This window comes from Leucopleurus acutus (assembly GCF_964270905.1).
Source record: "Leucopleurus acutus genome assembly, chromosome: 1".
NCBI classification, from domain to species: domain Eukaryota; kingdom Metazoa; phylum Chordata; class Mammalia; order Artiodactyla; family Delphinidae; genus Leucopleurus; species Leucopleurus acutus.
Genome location: NC_139142.1, coordinates 139,273,305 through 139,295,855, shown reverse-complemented (window position 1 = coordinate 139,295,855; position 22,551 = coordinate 139,273,305). Strand labels below are relative to the sequence as shown.

The window sequence follows — 22,551 nt, the reverse complement described above, 5'->3', positions numbered from 1 at the left end:
GTAGGGATAATAATCCCTGTAGTTTTTGCCACACAACAGTTTAAATGACATGATGCATATTGTTTTGTGAATTTAGGGACTAAAGTTATCAGATCAGGAGGCGTGGAGGGGCTTACAAATCTCTCTCCTCTTGCTCTTCATTGCAGTGGTGGACCAGGTGTGTAGAGGTCCTATAATCACCGTAGCCCTGGAGGGAGGTACAGATCCTCTTGACTTCTTGCCTCTTCCTCCTAGTAGCTCAGACTCCAGGCTGTGAGCTGTTCTAGGGCAGAACACCAAGGGTGTACCTCTTCCTTCACTTACTCATTCTAGGACCTCTTCTTTCAAAAGAGAGATCTTAAAAAGAAAGGATACAGATTCCAGTCAAACCTTAAAAAGAGGGGCTGTCCTTACTGCCCCCTTGGGTCTCTCCTGGCCCAGCTCAGGTGCCCAGAGCCCTGTGCATGGTGTTCTTTTACAAGGATGCTGATTTCCAAGACCCCATTTCTTGAGCCAAAAGGTGTTGGTCCAGGTTTCCATTCTTTTGAAGCCCTACTGTGGCAAATTAACACAACAGATTACGCATAAGGCGCTAAATCAAGAGCTTCATGAAAGCAGATGGAAGTTTTATTCATTTCTATGCCCCTGTCCCTGGTTTCTGGGTCACATTTGAAGGGCTGAGATGGAACTCAATATAAAGCTAAATGTGAAAAGGTGGCAGGGTTTCAAACATACTGGCATTTCAGTAGCTCCCTTTATTCATTCAAGAAATATTTGGATGCTTGCTATGTGCAGGGCATATTCTAAGAGGCATAGAGGGCAGTGGGTTTCAAACTTTAGTGAACCTCAGCATCGCTTGGAGGGCTTGGTAAAGCACAAAGTTCTGAACCATAGCTTCTTAATCAGGAGGTCTGCGTGGGCCCTGAGAATGTGCAATTCTAACAAGTTCGCAGGTAAAGCTGGTGCTGTTGGTCTGGGGACCACACTCTGGGAACCACTAGAATGAGGCACGGCAAGAGCCAAGTCCCTGACGTCACAAGACGCACAGTGTAGAGGGTGCTTATGCCATACAGACCTACGGTGGAGGTTTCGGTCGTCTGTGCAAGTCAGAAGGGGAAACGCGCAGGGGGCACAGAAGCTCCCTTAAGCTGCTGTCTGGGCCTGCCACCCCCAGGGTCATCCACAAACTGTGAAGTCAGATGTGCCGCGCCCCTCCCCTCCTCGGGGCCGCCTGGAAAGGAGAGGGCGGGAGGAGGGAGCCCTGGCACATCACTCGGGCTTGGGCCGTGTGAGCATCGGGCGCGCACTGTTACGACCGGGGGGGTCGGGGAATCAGTCCCGGACAGGCCTCTGCGAGAGGACAGCAGAGGAAGGCACCTTCCCCCTACGCGACCCCGTCTGCGCTGGCGCTCGGTAGGCCGTCGGGGTGGGGGCAACTGCGGCGCGGGGCGGGGCGCCGCGACCCCCGTCCTTCCGGGGCAGAGCCGCTCGCGTCGCCTCCGCCCCCTCGTCGCAGTAGTCCTCGCCCGGCTGGCTCGGCCTCGCGGCGCGGGGACCCGGCGGCGCCGCAGACCCAGCCGGCCCGCGAGCCATGGCCCAGCCCGGCGAGGAGGCGCTGTCCGGGCCCGAGACTGCGGTGCAGATCCGCGTCGCCATCCAGGAGGCCGAGGACGTAGAGGAGCTGGAGGACGAGGAGGAGGAGGAGGGGGCGGAGGCGCGGGGCTCGGGGGACCCCTCTCGGTACCTCAGCCCAGGCTGGGGCAGCGCCAGCGAGGAGGAGCCGAGCCGCGGGCACAGGTAAGCGCGGCGGCAGGGCCCTGGCCCAGGTGGGAGTCGCCGACCCCGAGTCCCGGCCGAACCCCACTTGGGGGAGCACAACTCCGCGGGCATAGCGGGTCGTCTCCCCCCCACTCCCCCCCTGCCCCGTGACGCTGCTCTGGGCCGTCCCACGGAGTCAGAACTGGTTTTTGGCGGTTGCTGGTGACCGGGTCCGCAGCCTTTAACCCCACCAAGGCTCTCGGAACTGGCGGCGGGGATCTGAGGGGCCTAGACGTGGGCATGCTCTGGGACCCAGGGGGAAGTCCTTCCTGGACCATCCTCGCCATCTCTTACCCAGACTCTCCTTCCCTGAGCTCACCCAAAGACCCTCCAAAAAGCCTAGCCCAACCCAGTCTCCACTTCCGAAGCAGGCCCACCTCCCCATGAGAGTGGTCCCACCTAGCCTTCACTGCCATCATTTCCCTGTCTGCTTATCAGTCCAAGTGGGGTTGGGGGGCCGGCCAGGCACAGCTGACACTTGCTGCTGGGGGATCCAAGGAGGAGTGATTTCACCGTGTAGAGTTCATTTGCCCCATTTGGAATCAGTTCAGGGCTTGCTGCATCATCCTCCCCTGCTGGGGGAGTCCCATTTTCATGCCCCTTCTCCATCTGACTTCTAAGCTTGCATCATCATCTTGCTGCCTTGGCGTTGGGTTCCTGGGTAATGGGTAGTCTAGCACAAGAAACCACCTGTCTAAGCTCACCTCTGGGCCCTGAGCTTTATTTTCAGCCAGAGAGAGACCTTACTCTTGTGTCCACTAACACCCAGGCCTTTCAGGACTGTGATTTTTTTCCTGCTGTTGAAAGGAGCTGCAGTATGGAGCATCCCTAGCAATAGGAGTAGGGCAGTGACAGAACTTGCAAATAATGGGAGATCCCAAGAGGCATCTATTAAGAGTCCTCTTTGCACATGCTCTGAGCTACCAGAGCTCTGCAGGATTATTCCCTGGCAGGCACGTATTTACTTCATTGGGAGAACGCTCAACCCAAGGGCATGAGGATCCTGGGGCTAGAGCCATTCCCCTTCACTGCCTGACCCTTCCCTAGTGGAAGAGGTCTAGATTTAAGGACCCAGAATTTCAGGGCATTCAGATAGTGGTATTCGAGCAGGGAAGTCCAGCCCAGTGGTTTAGTGCAGCAAAGCTGGGCAACAGCAGGTGACATGAGAGATTAGTACATAATATCAGCACTTTACTGTAAAGTCTGATTCATTCATTCACTCACCTGTGTGCTGAGTATTGAAAGTATAAAAATAATGAGTCACTGACATCTCACAATCGTGAGAAGGCAGCCGCTTAGTCAAATCATTTCAGAGGTCATGTAAAATAGTCCAGAGTGGCTTATTCTGCTGAATCTATTTGCCTGTAACTGTGGCAAAGAGCTGTCCCCTATCCCGGGTACTACATTTTGAGATTGTACCATTAGCAGGGATTAAAGCCCTACTTATTTCTTGGGAACCCCTATGGAGATCTAGAAGAACACGATCCTTTCTTCGGGCGTGGGGTGGTTCTTACCCCAGAGCCACCCTTCTCTCCCAGCTCCAGGGGCTGGAGTCTCATGGAGCATTCAGTCTGAAGCCTTTCCTGCTGCCCACTGGCATAGAGTTGACGCCAGAAAAATCCCTGGGGCTCTTCAGGGTGGTGGAGCTGACAGAGCCCAGCGGGCAAACATCCAGAGCACAAGGAGAGTGCAGCCAAGAACAGGAGCCACGCTGTCCCCTCCTTGAGCCAGCCTGGCACAGCAGCGGCCACCACCCTGTGTGGACACTTCTGGGCTCCCAGAGCCTGCAGGAGAAAGCCCAGGTTCCCATATTCGCTGGTTGAGATGGGTATCCACCCGCATCGTCCCTCAGCCATTGCTTCCTTCCCTGCCCGTTTTAACAATTCGTGCTCCCCCCGTGCTGACCCCCACTAGGTCCCTGAACACAGGTTGCTGTTTTGTGTCCACATGTCTTTGTGCTCCCACCTCAGGTCCCTCTAGTTAAGTTGTAGTAGCCTTAAAACTTCGCTGCCTCTTCCCCACCATCCTCAGTCCCTACCCCAAAGCCAAGTTTGTTTTCTCTTCTTCGTGTTGCTGTAGTACTCTGTACACACCACAGTTGTAATTCTATAGTTTTGTCTCCCTCATAAGAATATGAGCTCCATGACTTCAGGGACCGCGCTTACCTGGTTTTCATTGCATCCTCAGTGCCTGGCACAGCACCTGCCACGTAGTGGGTGTTCTATAAATATCTGTTGAATGAATGTGTGTCTCTATCATAGCACTCACTCCATCAAGTTGAAATATTTGTGTGTTTCTCCTCTTCTAGACAGTGAGATCTTTGAAGGCAGAGACCTTGTCTTAATCTTCTCCATATCTCCAATACCTAGCACCATCTCTCTAGTCTTACCCCCATCTTGCCCACTAAAAAGATGTCTTTTCTTTTATTCTCACCTTTTTAACATAAAAAATTTCAGACATAAAATGTGAAAGAGTTAGTAACCTGAGCATTTGTATACCAGCCATCTAGACTAAACAGTTGTTAGTATTTTGCCATATTTGTTTGATGGATGGATAATGTGTGTGGTTTCCCCTGAACTATTTGAAAGTATGTTGTACACAAGACTTATACCCTAAGTACTTCATTTTGGAGCTCTTAATAATGACATTTTCTTATAAAATCATAATACTACTACTGCAACTAAGAAAATTAACAATAATTCCCTAACATAATCCCTAAAATACTCTAATAGTCAAGTTCCACGTTCATGTTTCCCCCAATTGTCCCACATTGTATTTTACAGCTGTTTCTTTTTCACCTCAAACCAGAACCTCAGATCGAGACAGTTGTCTATTATATCTCTTTAGAATCTTTTAATCTAGAGCATCCCCACTTTTTTTTTTTAATGCTTTCCTATTTTAGATAAGAGCCCAGATGTCTTGTTGAATGTTTCACAGTTTGAAGTGGTCTGGTTATGTTCTCATCGTCTAGCTTAACTTGCTCCTTTGTACCATGTGTTTCCCACAAACTCAAGTTAGCGCAGAAGACTTGATTAGATTCAGTTAAACATTTTGGCAAGAAGACTCTTTGGGCACTACCATAAACCTATTGTATCACCCAGGCAGCATACACCATTAGTGATGCTAAATTTGACTTTCTTGGTTAAGGTGATCCCTCCATTGTGATTAACAAGTAACATCTGGTCTTCTCGTGAATATTCTTTCACCAGCGACATTTCACCTAGTGGTGTTAGCATCCACTGATGATCTTTGCTTGAGTCAGTTCATTGGGGATTACATATTGGTGATTTCCTCATTTTATCATTCTTTGTACATTTATTAGCTGACATTCGTATGTAAAATAGAGCTTTCCCTGATCATCTGGGATTGAACAAGAGTCCCTCGTAAAGAGGCAAACAGAAATGAGCACTTCCTTGCCTTTTCCCCCTCAGTTTATTTTTTTCCCTCAGTTTATTTTTATTTTCTTCCAGTTTTATTGAGATATAATTGACTACAGCGCTATATAAGTGTAAGTTGTACAAAATAATGATTTGACTTACATGCATCATGAAATGATTATCGCAATACGTTTAGTGAACATCCATCATCTCATATAGACACAAAATTAAAGAAATAGAAAATAAATTTTTTTCCTTGTGATGAGAACTCTAAGGCTTTACTCTCTTAACATCTTTCATATAACATACAGCAGTATTAATTATATTTGTCATGTTGCACATTATTTCCCTAGTACTTATTTATCTTATAACTGGAAGTTTGTACCTTTTGACCACCTTCATCCAATTCCTCCTCCTCTCCCCCATCCTCTACCTCTGGTAACCACAAATCTGATTTCTTTTTCTGACTTTGTTTGTTTGTTTTTGAAGTATAATTAACCTCCAACACTATGTTAGTTCCTGTTACACAACATAGTGATTCGATACTTCTGTACACTTCAAAATGATCACCACGATAAGTCCAGTTACCGTCTCTCACCATACAAAGATATTACATAATTTTTGACTCTATTCCCCACACTGGACGTTTCATACCCGTGGCTCATTTATTTTGCAGCTGGAAGTTTGTGCCTCTTAATCTCCCTCACCCATCTGTCTCCTCGCTCTACTTCCCTGCAACCACCAGTTTGTTCTCTGTTTCTGTTTTCTTATGTTTGTTCATTTGTTTTTTAGATTCTACATATAAGTGAAATCATACAGTATATGTCATTCTCTGTCTGACTTATTTCATTTAGCATAATACCCTCTAGGCCCATTCATGTTGTCGCAGATGAGAAGATTTCATTCTTTTTTATGGCTGAGTAATATTCCATTGTGTGTATATGTGTGTGTGTGCATGTGTATATATATATATATATATATATATATGCACCTAACCACAGCTTCTTTATCCTTTCATCCATCTGTTTATGGATACTTAGGTTGCTTCCATATCTTGGCTGTTGTAAATTATGCTGTGGTGAACATAGGGGTGTATATATCTTTTCTAATTAATATTTTCATTTTCTTCGAATAAATACCCAGGGTAGAATTTCTAGATCATATGGTAGTTCTATTTTTAATTTTTAAGGAATCTCCATAATGTTTTCCATAGTGGCTGCACCAACTTACATTCCCATCAGTGGTGCATGAGGGTTCCCTTTACTCCACATCTTTGCCAACACTTGTTATGTAGTTGTTCCCGTGATACCTTTTCCAGAGTTGGTACATACCTATATATGTTTTCGACCTGTCCTCCTGAACCTTTATTTTTTGAATCTTCCCTCATGTTTTTATATTGCATTATCAATTTGGTTGCCTTTTTGAACCTTTTCAGATTCATTATCATTTTCTAGAGACGAGTCAAAAGAAACTTCACACAATGGTACTGGACCCTAGTGTTTTTCATAAATGTTATTTTCTCCTTTGTGTTCACTATCCTCCATGTTGCTGTCCATCATTTTCCTGGTCTTGGTGACCCAACCAACATATATTAGGCCATTTTCAAGGATAGATGATGAGTCCAAAAATTTTTCTGTACTGAAAGTCTTAGTGAGGAGCTCATTACTCCACCATTTTAGTTTGGGTATTTTCCTTCGTAAGGTATCATCTGATTAACCACTCAATTAACAGCCAAAGTAGCTTGAAATTTGATGAGAAAAGCAGCCTTGGAGATCTTATCCTGCCCTTATTTCTCCAAATCATTTACAAATATAATAGATATTTCAACACTGGTCTGTGGAGCCCAATTAGCTGTTTCGAAATGTACCCCTTATTTCTATGCTTTGTTTCCATTTCTAGCAAGTTTACAGTCATAACAAAAGAACTCATCATCACTCCCAATTTATAATACTTTATTTAAAGCAAAACAGTAACGCAAACGTAAAACTTTTTCACAGTCCTCTTGAAAGGCCACTAGCAACATATTCACCAGGAACCATACTTTCTCCCTAAAAGAATTCTGATAGGTGTGATTTGCCCATACAGAAACAATTCACTTTACCTTGGTGATGCTTTTTAAATTCCTACTACATGCAAGGCTCTGGGTAGAATGAAAGAAACCAATATGAATCCTACCCTCCCAGAACTTAGAGTTCAGGGCATTAATAAGTTATGCACACAAGTAGCTCTGATACAAGTAGAGGCAAGTATTAGGAGAAGTTGACATGATTTCCTTCCTGGGAGAGTTATGTTTGAGATGGGACTTGATGTGTGACTAGGATTCGGACCTGAGAGAGAGGGGCAAGGTATTCAAGGAGATGGGAACAGCATACACAAAGGCATAGAGTCCAGAAACCTTGTGATATGGGGAACTATATGTCTTTATTTGCTTGGAGCAAAGGATCTGCAAGGAAATAGAAATGCATTTGGAAGCTGGTTACAGCCACATTCTAAGTGAATCTGAATAAAGAGCTAAGGATTTTGGATTTTATTTAATAGGAAATAGGAAACACTATTAGTATCAAGACAGAGCAGTGGCATTTTATAGCTGTTCTTGAAAACGTGTAATAAGGCACAGAAACGGAAGAGACTGTAGCCCAAAATACAACAGGAAGTGACAGGAGGTGGGAAGAAAGAACCCTAGAAAGGCTGTGGTTGGGAAATACGCAAAGGAGGCAAGAGTGAAAAGGGATGCTAATATCTGAGAGGTCATTTAAATTCTTCCTTTAGAACAATTGCCCAGCCTCTCTACCGGCCAATGAAAGGTAGTAGACAATATACCCTTTACTTCCCAGGGGAAAAAAGAAACAAGATTATTTCCTAAAGGAATTGAGTGAACTAAGTGGTGATCTAGGGCTGCTAAGGTAGAGCTGGTACCTGATATAGGGCTCCTACTTAATTGTTCCCTTCCAGTTCACTCTGAAGTGAAGCCTGCCAATTGGCATGCCCCACCCATGTATATAGAGCCACCTAAGGAAGAAAAACAATAGGAGTGTACATATTCCTAGGGGGCCCTCACAAACCACCAAGAAAAAGCAACCCAGACTTCATTCTTCAGAATGAATAACTATGGAGCCATAGTTCCCTACTCCTTATGTGTGGGCTTCCTTCCAAGGTGTACCGTATGGAAAGGGGGAAAAAGGAGTCACTTTACAGTGGAGTCGTATGACAAACACTACCTCAGTCAGGTGATCAGGGTCAACATCCACAATTATCAGTCATTGGATAGAATGGGCCCTTTATATGATGTGATGAGAATGGAAATTTACATCAGTGGTCCTCTTCCCAAAAACTCATATCCCCAGTCTAATCATGAAAAAAGTATCAGACAAATCGCAATTGAAGGACATTCTACAATATACCTGACCAGTACTGCTCAACATTGTCAAGGTCATCGAAAACAAGGAAAGTCTGAGAAAGTGTCATAGCCAAGAGAAAAGAGGAGCCTAAAGAGACACAATGAATAAATGTAACGTGGGATGGGATCCTGAAACAGAAAAAGTCTATCAGCTAAAAACTAAGGAAATTTGAATAAAGTATGGACTTTAGCTAATGATAATGTATTAATACTAGTTCCTTAAGTGTCCCACACTAATGCAAGCTATTAATAATAGAAGAATTCTGGTGTGGGATATGTGGGAACTCTATGATATTTTCACAACTTTTCTGTAAATCTAAAACTATTATAAAATGAGTTTATTTTAAAAATATTTTTAAAAAGAAAAAGATGGCTGTTTACCAGCCACGTGAAGAAAATCAGTGACATGAAAATTAAATGGAAAAACTAACCCCAGAGGATACAGAGGGAACACTGTTGGAAACAGAAGAGGCTGTTAAAAATTATATACACTCCAGTTAGTACCCTGAGAGAATTTAAGATAGTGTATCCACAAAATAAGAACAGGATGCTCTTAAAAAGGAACGATCTGAAGACATAAAAGAATTTTTAAAGACTAAATAATTACTGAAATTTTAAAAATTCACTGGAAAAGGTTGGAAGATAATGTCAAGGAAATCTCTTCGCATATAAATCAAAAGACAAAGGCACAGACAGACAATGTGATAGAAAATAATAGGCATAGAAGATCAGTCCAAGTGGTCAGTCAACTGACAGTATTTTAAGAAGAGAACTGTAATCTTAGCAAATGCCTTCTCCCTGCAGTGACCAATGTTTATATAGTAATAATAATGACCTACAACTGATTGACTTTCAGAGTTTAGTATCTATCTATAGACAAAGCATGAAATAGTAGTTCCAGAATAGACTGTAAATATTATGAACCATGACAAAATGAAATAAAGGCACATCTGATAAAATTTGGGAAGTTGGAAATGTAAGGAGAGTTGAAGGAAAAGGAGGGGTAATAATATGCACATCATATGTTGTGAGGAATTGGGAAATATTTTTTTAATGTTGGTGGAATAAGAAAGAGAATTTTAAGTATATTATTTAAAACACATAGAGAAGGCTAATAGAAAAACCAAAAATAATATAAAAATTTAAAAGTTGAAAGAAGAGGCTTTTCAGTGACCCCAACTCCTTCTTTTGTATAATAGGACATCAACAAAGAATTTCAGAAATTGGCAAGTGATACATAGAGCTATGAACTTATTTCATAGACCTATACAGCAACTCTCATAGGAATTAAACGGTTGAATAGAGGTTGCATCTAGGAAAGAGGAGTGGAGAGGGGGATTGTTGCTCTCTTTATAAGTTTTCTACTATTTTATTTCAGTTGGTTCTATGTATATGTATTACTTTAATTTTTAAGAATTATTTTTTGATGAGCTATTAATAGGGTCCAAGGGAGAAGTAATGAGAACAGTTGGAATGGAAAAGAGAGAACAGATGGGAGACACTGCAGAATAAAATCAGCACTTGATAACTGACTCAATGTGGGGGCAAAGAGAAGGCTGAAAAATGCATCTTAGGTTTTGAGTCTAAGCACATAGAAGAGAGTGTAGGGAAAGTCATTTGTGGGACAGTATGGGAGAGAAGATAATGTGGTTATTTTAGGAAAGTTGTAATTGACAAAAAGTTGTCAATGTTCATATATAAAGAATACAAACTTCTTTAATGTTTGTGAAGGATACATGGTCTTTTGTGTTCAAAGGCTGTTACAAGAACCAGGAAACAGTGCCGCAGGCTCCCCTATATAAAACAGGCTTTCCTGATCTTCCAAGATTCCCCTTGGGAGATGTACAGTTGCTGCTGACAGCACCCATGCAGAGGGAGGGGTCCTCTGGGGGCAAGAAGCTCACCTCTGCACTCACACAGAGGCTTTCTGTCGCCTCCCAGTACTACCCACCTGTTCTGGAATTTCTGGTTAGCTGCTCAGCAGGTGCAAATACTGACACAGAGTCACCTCCCAACACATTATGGATTATTCACTGAGCGACTGTGTGAAAGGAAGATGAGGTTCCCAGGTAGAATGTCTCTTGGTAAACAGGCCCAGGCTTTGGTCCTACCTGAGGCTGAGTTCTACAGAAGGTGACAGGTTGATTCTGGACATATTGATATTGAAGCAGTATCAGGCTACCCACGTGGAAATGTCCAGCAGGCAGTTAGGAATTGAGAACTGGACTCAGGAGTGAGAGCAGGATGGAGGAGTAGGAGGAGAAGCAGACTTGAATCAGATGAGCCAAGCAGTGGCTGAAGTGTAGAGGTTGCCAGGGGATAAAGAACCAAGGAAAGATCCTTGGCAAATACCTACATTTCAAAATGGGAGGAGGAAGAAGATCCTGAAAGGGCAGTCAGATGGGAAGAAAACCCAGAAAAGAACAACTCATGTAAGCCCAGTGGGAGAATATCAAGAAGAAGATGATCAACTGTGTCCCATCCTGCAGCCAGGGGCAAGAGACCAAGATGGAGAAAAGGCGCCCAGATATAGCAAATGAATTCTTTGCTGGATGTCCAGACACACAGAACAAGTCTGAGGAAGGTCTGGGCAAGTCTGATTGGATGAACTTGATTTTCTTAATCAAGTCTGAGGTAGAATCATCTGCAGGGAGTAAAGTCTTCCCGTGGCTGACCTTGGGAAGAATGGGAGGGTCTAGAATAGGCACTGGAGAAAGTGAGAAAGTGCATCATCTTCCTTCCATTATGTTTTATTTGTGTGTAAGTTTACTTTTAGTGATGGCATCAACTGCTCTGGTTAGGAAATAGGACTTATTGGTCTGTGAGTCCCTTTAATGGTCTGGTCACCTGTGATATACTAGCCATTTGTAGTAAGTTGGGCCATTTTGCTTATGCCTCTGAGTGCACCCAAAACTCTTCGCTGGTCGTTATCACACACCTCACCCCATCCCCTGCTATTCATTGTCATCCTTGTCAGCTGGGCCCAGAATTTCCTATGCATTCTTAGTTATTTCATCTGGTATATTCAACCTATCCATTTTAACTACTATCTAGGGTGTACACTTTCTGTAATAAAGTGAAAATTTGTACTTTCCATCTGGCATTTTCTTTTTCATTTCATTGATTTTCCCACTGACACTTTTCCTTTGGTGTGTTTTGAGCACCTCTTTTCTCAGTGTAGTGTTACTATCCTAGTATTCGGCTGTAAGTAGTAGAAGACCCAAATAACAGTGAATTAAACAAATAGGATTTTATCTTTCTCATGTAATAATCATAATTATGCAAGTATGTAGTTATAGTAGTTGGTTCAGCAACTCAGTAATATCAGAACCAATAATGTCAATAAATTAGGCCAAGCTGATTCTCCTGACCTTTTCCTTATGATAATAAAATAGCTGCTACAGCTCCAACCATTACATCCACACTCAAAACAGATAAAAGGGGAAGGGGCAAGGCCAAGGCCAAGAGATTTTCACTTGTATGCTATTAGCCATAACATGACAAATGGCTACCACCTGTAAGAGAGACTGGGAAAGTGAGCATTTAGTTTTTATAACCTCCGTAGTAAAGGAGGGCAAGTAAGAAAGTTTGCTATTAGCTGTTGGGTGAGTCAGACTGGTGTCTGCCACAGCTACCTTTTAGGGACTTCTAAAATATTCAACTTATCTACTGTTTAAATTGCACTTGACCTGTTATATCTAATGGGCTGCCTTAACATATTCCCTTAGTTTATCATCCCATTTTTAAAAAGCCTTTTGAAGAAACATACTTTTAAAGTTAGTCTCTCAGCCTGTTTTTTTTTTCCTTTAGTACATACACATTTGTCTTGTGACATCAGTAAGGTATTTTAAAAACCATTTCCAGACTCTCTACAGGCAAATAACTAAAACTCTTCATTTTTAAGATCTACAAGTGCCTGTATTTTATGCTAAATGTAATTTCTGAAATTGAAAAATTGTGAGATAGATTTAGTTTTTTTTTCTCCTGCCAGAATATTCGATTTTTTTCTCATTTGGACTCTTATACAATTGCTTTTTTTTTAAGGTTGTGAGCCAGTGAAAATTTTGCTGGAGTTGAACGTGGGGAGTCAAGAACGATTTGTGGGGAGGGGAGAATAGGAGTATGTGTGAAAAGCATCTTGGCAATGGCAGAGCAACATAAATGTTAATAGAGGGTGTTGTTTTTCTTTTTTAATGATCTTCTGTTCTTGTTAAAAATGAAAGCTTGACCCATTGACAGATGAATGGATAAAGAAGAAGTGGTGCATATATACAATGGAATATTACTCAGCCTTTTCCGGCTTTAAACTGTCACATTCATAGGTTCTTTTACTTTATGAACCTTTTTTTTTTTAATTGGTTATTTATATGAACTCTCTGAGCCCTTTTGGGAGCCTGACAAGTTCTTCCAACACAGTGGAAGTACCTTGGATGCTTTAGGAAGACTAGGATGCTTTAGGGGGATTAGGTTTGTGCATCTGTCCCAAGAGATGCTCTTTCTGCTTGGAACATGTTGATGGAGGCTCTGGGTCTGATAGTCAATGTTACTAGACATCAAATTGCCACAAAGGAAAGTAGTTCTTTTTCTTTTCTCTGGAATTAATTTTTAACCAATACTTTTTATTGAATAATAAATATAGTATTTATATAATACATAATTTGATAATTAAATATACAAAAGGGAACTCACCTTTGATAACTTCTAATATGGTCAACTATGATGTGGATAATCACAAATTCCTTAAATATTTATGGTCTTGAAGATTTTATAATCTCTTCATGAAAGATTGGCCTTCCTAAAGAAGCTTTGCCCAGGATTTCTTTGCCTTGTTCTCATGTCCTAATATTCTCGGAGAGAGGGAGAGGAAGTATGTCCAGGTGGAGCTGCTGGGGGGCAGGGGGGTTCATTTAGAAAGGCCCCAGTGAATGAGGTTGTTTCCAGATTTCCGGCAGTGTCCCAACAAAATGTGGAAGGTATCGTGTGCTGACTTTGGAGACAGAAAATTTGAGTTTGAAACCTATATCTGCCCCTTATGACTGAACAAATGAGTGTGTCTGTCACTTAGTGAGCCCTGAGGGTATGTCAGGTACTCGTCTAGATATTTCCATGAATTAATTAATCTTCACACAAGTCTATCAAGAAAGTGACTATCATGAGTCCCAATTGATAGCTAATGGAACTGAAGTATGGCAGTGAAGTTCCTTGCCTAAGTTGACTCAGCTAATAAATGCTGGTGTCAGGATTCAAACCCAGGCAGCCTAACTCTAGAACCAGGACTCTTAGTTACTCTGCTAAACTATCTTCTAGAAACCGGGATTTGTGGGGAGGGGAGAATAGGAGTATGTGTGAAAAGCATCTTGACAATGGCAGAGCAACATAAATGTTAATAGAGGGTGTTGTTTTTCTTTTTTAATGATCTTCTGTTCTTGTTAAAAATGAAAGCTTGACCCATTGACAGATGAATGGATAAAGAAGAAGTGGTGCATATATACAATGGAATATTACTCAGCCATAAAAAGGAACGAAATTGGGTCATTTGTAGAGACGCGGATAGATCTAGAGACTGTCATACAGAGTGAAGTAAGTCAGAAAGAGAAAAACATATATCGTATATTAATGCATATATGTGGAGCCTAGAAAAATGGTACAGATGAACCGGTTTGCAGGGCAGAAATAGAGACACAGATGAAGAGGAGAACAAACGTATGGACACCAAGAGGGGAAAGCAGCGGGGGGTGGGGTGGGGGGGTGATGAATTGGGAGATTGGGATTCACATGTATACACTGACGTGTATAAAATGGATGACTAATAAGAACCTACTGTATAAAAAAAATAAATAAAATTAAATTTAAAAAAATGAAAGCTTGATTTCTTAGCTAGTTGGGGGCAAAAATCTCTCCCCTTGTGGCCATGTGATTCTCACTTCTGAGAAGCCCAGTTCACATGTGACCCATTACAGTTTCCTAGGGCTGCTGTAACAAAGTGCCACAAACTGGGTGGCTTAGAACAACAGAAATTTATTGCTTCATGGTTCTGGAGGCTGGAAGTCTCCTCTCCGAGGAGACTCTCTCTCTGAGCAGATCAGGATGTTAGCAGGGGCTTGCCCCCTCTTGAGGCGCTAGGGAAGGGTCTGTTCCAGGCCTGTTCCCTAACTTCTGATGGTTTGCCGGCTGGCAGTCTTAGACATTCCTTGACCTCTGCCGCACCACCCCAACCTCTGCCGTCATCTTCACGCGGTGTTCTCCCTGTGTGCGCATGGATTAGGGCCCACCCTACTCTGGGGTGACTTCATCTCTAACTAATGACATCTGCAAGACCTTTTCTCCAAATACCATCACACTCTGACATATGGGGGGGGCGGGACTTCAACACATGAAACTTGGGGGCTACGGTTCAACCCCTAACACCTCGTGTCCCCTTCTGGTCTCAGTGGCGCCACGACAAGTGGGGGCGAGAACGAGCGGGAAGACCTGGAGCAGGAGTGGCAGCCCCCGGACGAGGAGTTAATCAAGAAACTGGTGGATCAGATCGAATTCTACTTTTCTGATGAAAACCTGGAGAAGGACGCCTTCCTGCTAAAGCACGTGAGGAGGAACAAGCTGGGGTATGTGAGTGTCAAGCTACTCACATCCTTCAAAAAGGTGAGGCTTCGTTCTCAGAAGCCGCTTTGAGGATTTCAGAGGTGCTTTGGGTTGTGGTTCTCAATATTTTTTACCCCCTTGAAACCTGATGACTAACAACTTTTTATTTCCTCCAAGCCCTGAAAAAGGGGAAAATGATCAAGAGAAGGGATTTAGGATCATTATTAAGAATATCCTCCCACTCTATTAAAAGGGTCCTGGGTGTTGGGACAAGTCTCAGCTGGTGGCAGTTATGAAATGACATTACTTGTTCTTAGCAAAGTTCAGGCACTCTTGCCGGACAAGTGGGTGGCCAGGAGGATGCTGTGCCAGGACAGGGGGCTCAGTGACCTTGAGAGACACCTACCCAGCCTAGAATTATCTGAAATCAAAGCTCTTCATTTGCCAAGTTGAATAAATAAGAGGAGGAAGGAGCTCTGGGAGATGAGCCTCCTCCAAGACATCAGCCTCCTTTGCTGTGTAATGCCAACATCCTCATCTATAGGATGGAGATGTAGGATATCTACCGCATGTCTCTGCTGTATAGATCCAGCAACTGGGTTGTGAATTCCCTGCTTCTTGAAGAGTTAACAGGCCGGTTGGAGCAAGAACTCTGTGTCTCCCTTGGGGAAAGTGTATTTACTAGAATGGAAAAGCCCACGTGGCCTGTTGCATAACAGGATGTGTAACGAGTGGGTCCCAGCCAAGTTGCCTGTGTTCTTTGTCAGAGAACACTGGAGGAGAGCTTTCCTCCTGGAGCTCTTCTCTGCCTCGCCCGCTGGAATACTCTGCCCTCTTCTCTTGATTTCTTTCCTTTATTCGTTCATCAAACATATTTGCTGTGTATGCTGAGTGCTGTGTTAGGCACAGGATATACAAAATGAACATGTCATTCCCCCGTGCCCTGGCAAAGTCCAATAAGGGGCACAGACCAGTGAAGGATCACAATATGACCATCAACAGTACTGCAACAGAAAGAACAAAGTACTGTTTGGAGCTAATTGATCAGAGCAACTAACCCTGCCTGGAGAATTGAGAAGTCTTCCCAGAAGCAGTGACATTGAAATAGGATCTTGAAGGATGAGTAGGAGTTTTCAAGTACAGGAGAAGGGAAAGGGCATTTCATGTTGTAGAGGAAAAACCTACTCTTCTTCCTCACAATATTTCTGCCACCAGATGTGGGGGGAGGTTTTTGCCCATACCAAGCAATTCTGTGACACCCAGCTGGGTGTCTTACAGTTTAACCCAATTCTGACACTGTCTACCTGGGGATAGCATCAGATCCCTACAGGTTAAGGGTTCTGCACCACATTTTAGATGCCAGTCACAAGTAGTACGTCCCCAGGGATCCACAACTTCTGTCTGACTTGGCTACAAATCCGAGGTTCCCATGACCTCCGCCCTCTTGGGTTAGATTATTTGCTACAGCTGTTCACAGAACTCAGGAAAAGACTTAATTAGATTTACCAGTTTATTAAAGGATATGATAAAGGATACAGAGGAACCACCAGACGCAGAGATGCACAGGGCAAGGTCTGGGAGGGTCCCAAGTGTGGGAGCTTCTGTCCCCATGAAGTTGGGGTGTGACACCTTCCTTAGGATATGTTCACCAACCTAGAAGCTCTTCGAACCCTGAACTTTTGGGATTTTTATGGAGTCTTTGTCATGTAGAATGATCAATTATTATTATAATAATTATCTTATTATATAATAATAATAATACGGATATTATTACATCCATTTCCTGCCCCTCTCCCCTTTCTGGAGAATGTCAGGGCTAAAAGTTCCAAGCTTCAAATCATGGCTGGTCCCATCCAGGAGCCCACCCAGAGTCGCCTCATTAGAGCAGAAGATGCTCCTTGTGCTCTATCGCTCAGGAACTTACAAACGTTTTAGGAACTCAGTGCCGGTAACAGGGATGAAGACCAAATATATATATTTCTTAGTATAAGTCACAGTATCACACACGTCCAGAGAACAGTGAGCAAGCCCTCACATGAAAGTGCTGGGGGGGCCCAAAATGGAGCAGCCAGTGGAATCATCCTGTACATCCCTTTATTCCTCCCCAGGGACCCTAAAAGTGAGCCTAATTTTCTTTCCTTTTTAAGTTGCCACTTACTGGATCTTTCAACAGAGAGTTCTCTGTTGAAAACTGGCTGCAGAGTAGACACAGACTCCCCAACACCTCCAAAATGATAGCAAAGACCCTTTTCATTCTAAAGCGTTTCCTGCTAATCATAATAGGAAACATATATGACCAGGGCCATCACAGAGTTTTGGAAAATCTTACCAAGTTCTAGTAATTGCACAAAGATGGCAGCTCTCTGGTTCCACTTCCTAGGTGGTGCCTGGACACTCCTTCCCCAAGCTCACAGACCCAGGCCTGGGATGCTCAGACCTAAGAGAGATTCCCAGTGGCCCTGACTCCTGGCTCTGGGCGGTGGGTACTGGGTCCTGCTTCTCTCTGGATTGGCCATGGCCTTCCAGCAGCTTCTCCGGCCCTCTGAGTAAGGCCGCCCTGCCTTCCCCCAGGCACTCCTTGCCCAGTCTTCCCCTGCTCTCCTGAGTGCTCCCTCCATGACTGGCAATGGAGAAGGCCCCCCCATGTTTCACCCCCACAGAGCCATTGTCCTGTGGTCATCTTCTTCACCCTTTCTGGATCCCTCATAGACCCTGTCCACCTGCAGTCCAACTCTCCAAGCCTGGACCTGCTTCTCTCTGCCCTTGGCTCCTGCCACAGTAATCAGCCCATTGATTCTGTGTGTAGGTGACTTGTGATTCCCATACCCTAAGCCCCAGTCTGGGCTGTTTCACCCAGAGGCCACAGGCTAGAGTGGAGAGTTCCCTGTCTCCAGGAGCCTGCCGGTACTACTCAGAGCTCTGCCAGGGCTCCCCCCGCCCCGCCCTGTTTGGGAGCCCTCCCTTCTGAGGTCCGGCAAGTTCCTGTTTGGGTCAGGGTGCCTCTGCAGAGCAGCTGCACTGGCTCCGGGTGATCTCGCCATTCCTGGCTCAGGTTACCCACCCACCCGCTCACGTCCACCATCTCTTCGGGATGACTCATTCTCCATGGCATTCCCTTCCCCAGAAGTGGGCCTCTCGAAAATTACTGTTTTACAGTATAAATATGGCTTCCATGCGCTGCAACATTGATACGCACAGTTTCCACTAAAGGAGGAGGAGTGAGGGACCGTTTCATCATTCTCCTTGACACCCAAGTTGCATTTAATTCCAAGTTGAAACAGCCCACATCATCTTCAGGAGATACTGAAAGATCTTTTGGCACCTTCTGTGTCTTGAATGCAGAAATGTGGAAGTACCACTTCAGAAAAGGATTTGAATGTTGAAATCTCCAGAGCCTGTCAAAATGGTAGCCTGTAATATTTGAAATAATGACAGCACATAGTATTTGTTGAGTACTCACTGTGAGCTGGACACTGTCCTAAGTTTTATATATGTAAAATGTGTGTCTGGGGGTAGATCTGTATATTTCTTTATTCATTTAGTCCTCATGATAGTTCTATGAGGTAGACACTATTAATGTCTTCATTTTACAGATGAGGAAGTTGAGGTACTGAGGGACTGCATAACTCTTCAGGTCTTACTGTCAGTTAGAGGTGGCCTCTGGATTTGTGTTTTCAACAGCCTTGTTCCAGAACCTGCAGGTTTAACCTTTAAACTTGCACAGAATAAAATACTTCCATACCTCGGAAAGATCTGTCGGACAGCACTGTTCTAAACCGTGCTGCCTTGTTTGTAACTGTAGAAAGTGTATTCGTTCACTCACTAGGTTTCTGAGTGCCTGCACATACCGGGTATAATTCTAGTTACTGATGTTCCAGGGGTAAGGAAAGGAGGGAGGGAGATTATAGAGGACACCAGGAGGACAGGGACAATAGGTACCATCTCTGATTTGCTCTGTGTTCTTCAGGTGAAACACCTTACACGGGACTGGAGAACCACAGCACATGCCTTGAAGTACTCAGTGACCCTCGAGTTGAATGAGGACCACCGGAAGGTGAGGAGGACCACCCCTGTCCCACTCTTCCCCAGCGAGAACCTCCCCAGCAAGATGCTCCTGGTCTATGACCTCTACCTGTCCCCTAAGCTCTGGGCCCTGGCCACCCCCCAGAAGAATGGAAGGGTGCAGGAGAAGGTGATGGAACACCTGCTCAAGCTCTTCGGGACCTTTGGAGTCATCTCGTCGGTGCGAATCCTCAAACCCGGGAGAGAGCTGCCTCCTGATATCCGGAGGATCAGCGGCCGGTACAGCCAGGTGGGGACCCAAGAGTGCGCCATTGTGGAGTTTGAGGAGGTGGAAGCGGCCATCAAAGCCCATGAGTTCATGATCACAGAATCTCAGGGCCGGGAGAGCATGAAAGCTGTCCTGATTGGTATGAAGCCACCCAAAAAGAAACCATCCAAAGAGAAGAACCAGGATGAAGAACCCACCTCGAGCATCCACCTGAACAAGTCCCTAAACAGGAGAGTTGAGGAGCTTCAGTACGTGGGGGATGAGTCTTCCGCCAACAGCTCCTCCGACCCTGAGAGCAATCCCACGTCCCCTATGGCTGGCCGGCGCCATGCAGTCACCAACAAGCTCAGCCCTTCTGGCCACCAGAATCTCTTTCTGAGCCCAAATGCCTCCCCGTGCTCAAGTCCTTGGAGCAGCCCCTTGGCTCAACGAAAAGGCGTTTCCAGAAAATCCCCACTGGCCGAAGAAGGTAGGCCGAACTCCAGCACCAGTCCTGAGACCTTTCGCAAGTGCATGGATTATTCCTCGGACAGCAGCGTCACTCCCTCTGGCAGCCCCTGGGTTCGGAGGCGCCGCCAGGCTGAGATGCGGACGCAGGAGAAGAGCCCCAGAGCGAGTCCCCTGCTCTCTCGGAAGATGCAGACTGCAGATAGGCTACCTGTGGGGGTGCTGAGGTTGCCCAGAGGCCCTGACAACACCAGAGGATTCCACAGTGGACACGAGAGGAGCAGGGCCTGTGTATAAATACCTTCTATTTTTATTACCAGCTCCATTGAAAACCTCCTCTGTTTTCAAGGTTCTGACAAATACCTGGCATGACATAGAGTGAAATTAAGTCCCATTGAAAGATTTTGTATACGTGTAGACCTCTTAATTTATATGTTTGTAATATATATGAATTGCCTGGTATGCTCTGGTTTTAAGACCCTCTTCTAGTTCAGAGCACCCATTCCTCCCAGCATGACCATTATTTTGATGATGCCCAACGTGTGTGAATGGCTCTGGAGGGCTGTGGGACAGAGGCTGCCCAGAGAGGGCCTGGCAGTGGGTCTCTTCTTCGTGGCAGGGTTCTTCTCTCCAGTGACTGAGCCATCCTCAGTTGGCCATGCAAGGGCTTCTTGAAAGCCCAGAGGAGTTCTGTTGTACGACAGCAACTAGTTAAGCCAGTAGCATGGTGTTTTATACCACCAAATGTATGTTTCCTGTCAAGTGAATAAATAATAAAACACCTAACTGGGAGTGCTGGCTCTGAACCCATAGACTGTGCCTGACAAAATCTGTGTGCATCTGACAAGGCTGTGGGTGCTGTCATGAGGCTCTGAGGAGCTTAACAGGGACACATTTCTTGAGTGTGCCCCAGGGCTCTCCTTGGGGCTTCCGGCAGCCTGAGAGGTCAGCAGAGCTTGTGCAAATGTTAGAGCACCACAGTCTTTCATTACAAGGAATCGTACCAAACAAAGGCAGGTTAGTATAGACCAAGTTCTCTAGATGTGGTCCCCGGACCAGCAGCATTGACACCATCTGGGAACTTGTTAGGAATGCAAATTCTCAGGCCCTATATCAGCAGACTGAGTGAAAAACTCTGAGAGAAGGGCCTGGAATCTGGATTTTAGCAAGCCCTCCAGGTGATTCTGATGCACTCTAGAATCTGAGAGCCACTGGTATGGACAATGGTTGTGGGACTTGAGGTCAGACAGTTTGACTCCCATATCCCCAGCTTACTAGTTCTGTGACCTGAAGAGAGTTACCCGCCCCCCTCGGCCTCGTCGTATCCCTGTGAAGTGCTTTGCCTTGATGTCAGTTTCTGAGATGCAGCTGGCCCTCCATCAGTGTTAGCTCCATTTCAGTGGAAGCTGCCTGGGTGGAGCAGAAACGGTACTGGCCTAGATTCCAGGGTTCGCTTATCCACTTGAACCTTGGGGGATTTTAGGCAAGTCACGTTTAATGGGATTCGTTAATAACTATTGAACAGTGATTGGATGCCAGGGACTATGCTAAGAGTTTTCCATGCACTATCTCATTTAATCCTCCCAACCACCACACAAGAAGGTTCACATGTTATTTCTGTTTCACACTAGAAGAAACAGAAGCTTTGTGTGGGTAACTAAGTTGTCCGAGATTTACGGGCTAGATGATTGGTGGAGCTTGAACCTAGCAGTCTGGCTCTGGATCCCACACTCTGAACACCAGATGGGTCTCAGAATGCGGAACCTCACCATCCACATTCCACAAAGAAGAAACCCCAAATGGCACTAATATTTATTCAGCACCTTCTATGTGCTAGGCATTTGGCTAGACACATTCTTTCATTTATCCTCTTAGTGTCCCTGTGAGGTATTATTGTACCAGTTTTACTCATGAAGCTGCTGAGGTAGGATAATACCTCAGGCCATTGTGAAAACGGGAAAAGGGAGTGTATTTTTAATTATACAGCTCTGTACAAATTAGCAGGTGATTGTTATCCGGTTAGTAAGATAGTGTGCCCCTCAAGTCCCAGAATTCCTATAAACTGGTAAAAGCCTTCAGGAATTACTCAGATTTGCTATTTCCACCACTACAACTGTAGGTGGCCCAAAGGCTTATATCTGGAGCCCAGGCCTTCTGACCCTGGGCAGTGCCACTCCAGGTCCTGCCCTGGGCCTCCCTCTCTTACCCTCAGTCCCACTCACCCCCTGCCTGGTCCCTCCCACAGCCACTTGCCTATGGGACACCTGGGCTTCACCAGCTCTTACTGGCCTGGCTACATTCCAGGTGTTCCACCCCTTTACACCCTGGCACACAGCTGCAGCTCTATTTTAAGATCCTCTCCTGTGGATCATAATTACTTTAAAAAGTACCTACACTCTCACCTTTCTATGTGAATACAGATGAGCTTGGCCTTCTGTCCGTGGCACTGCCCCATGTGACCTTACGAAAGAACCCTGAACTTGAGGTCAGCAGATCTGGATTCTAGTTGTGGCTTTTCTGGTAAGTAACTGTTTGGCCTTGAGCAAGTCATTTCTCTTTGTGAGTCATGGTTTCCCCTTCCAACCAGTGAATGATGGTAAGATGCTCCTTAAATAAGGCCATAAGGCCATGTATGTGAAAGTGTCTTATGAAATGAAAAG

At 44.8% G+C, this 22,551-nt stretch overlaps 1 protein-coding gene across 1 annotated transcript; it reads left to right on the top strand.

Moving 5' to 3' along the window:
• Nucleotides 1–1,570: 1,570 nt before the first annotated feature.
• On the top strand, nucleotides 1,571–20,188 carry LARP6 (La ribonucleoprotein 6, translational regulator; the record flags this gene model as incomplete). The annotated part of the gene is made up of 3 exons (XM_082835042.1): nucleotides 1,571–1,776; nucleotides 15,003–15,213; nucleotides 19,121–20,188. 3 exons carry the CDS (start codon nucleotides 1,571–1,573, stop codon nucleotides 20,186–20,188), a joined length of 1,485 nt encoding a protein of 494 aa, XP_082691168.1.
• Nucleotides 20,189–22,551: the final 2,363 nt, after the last annotated feature.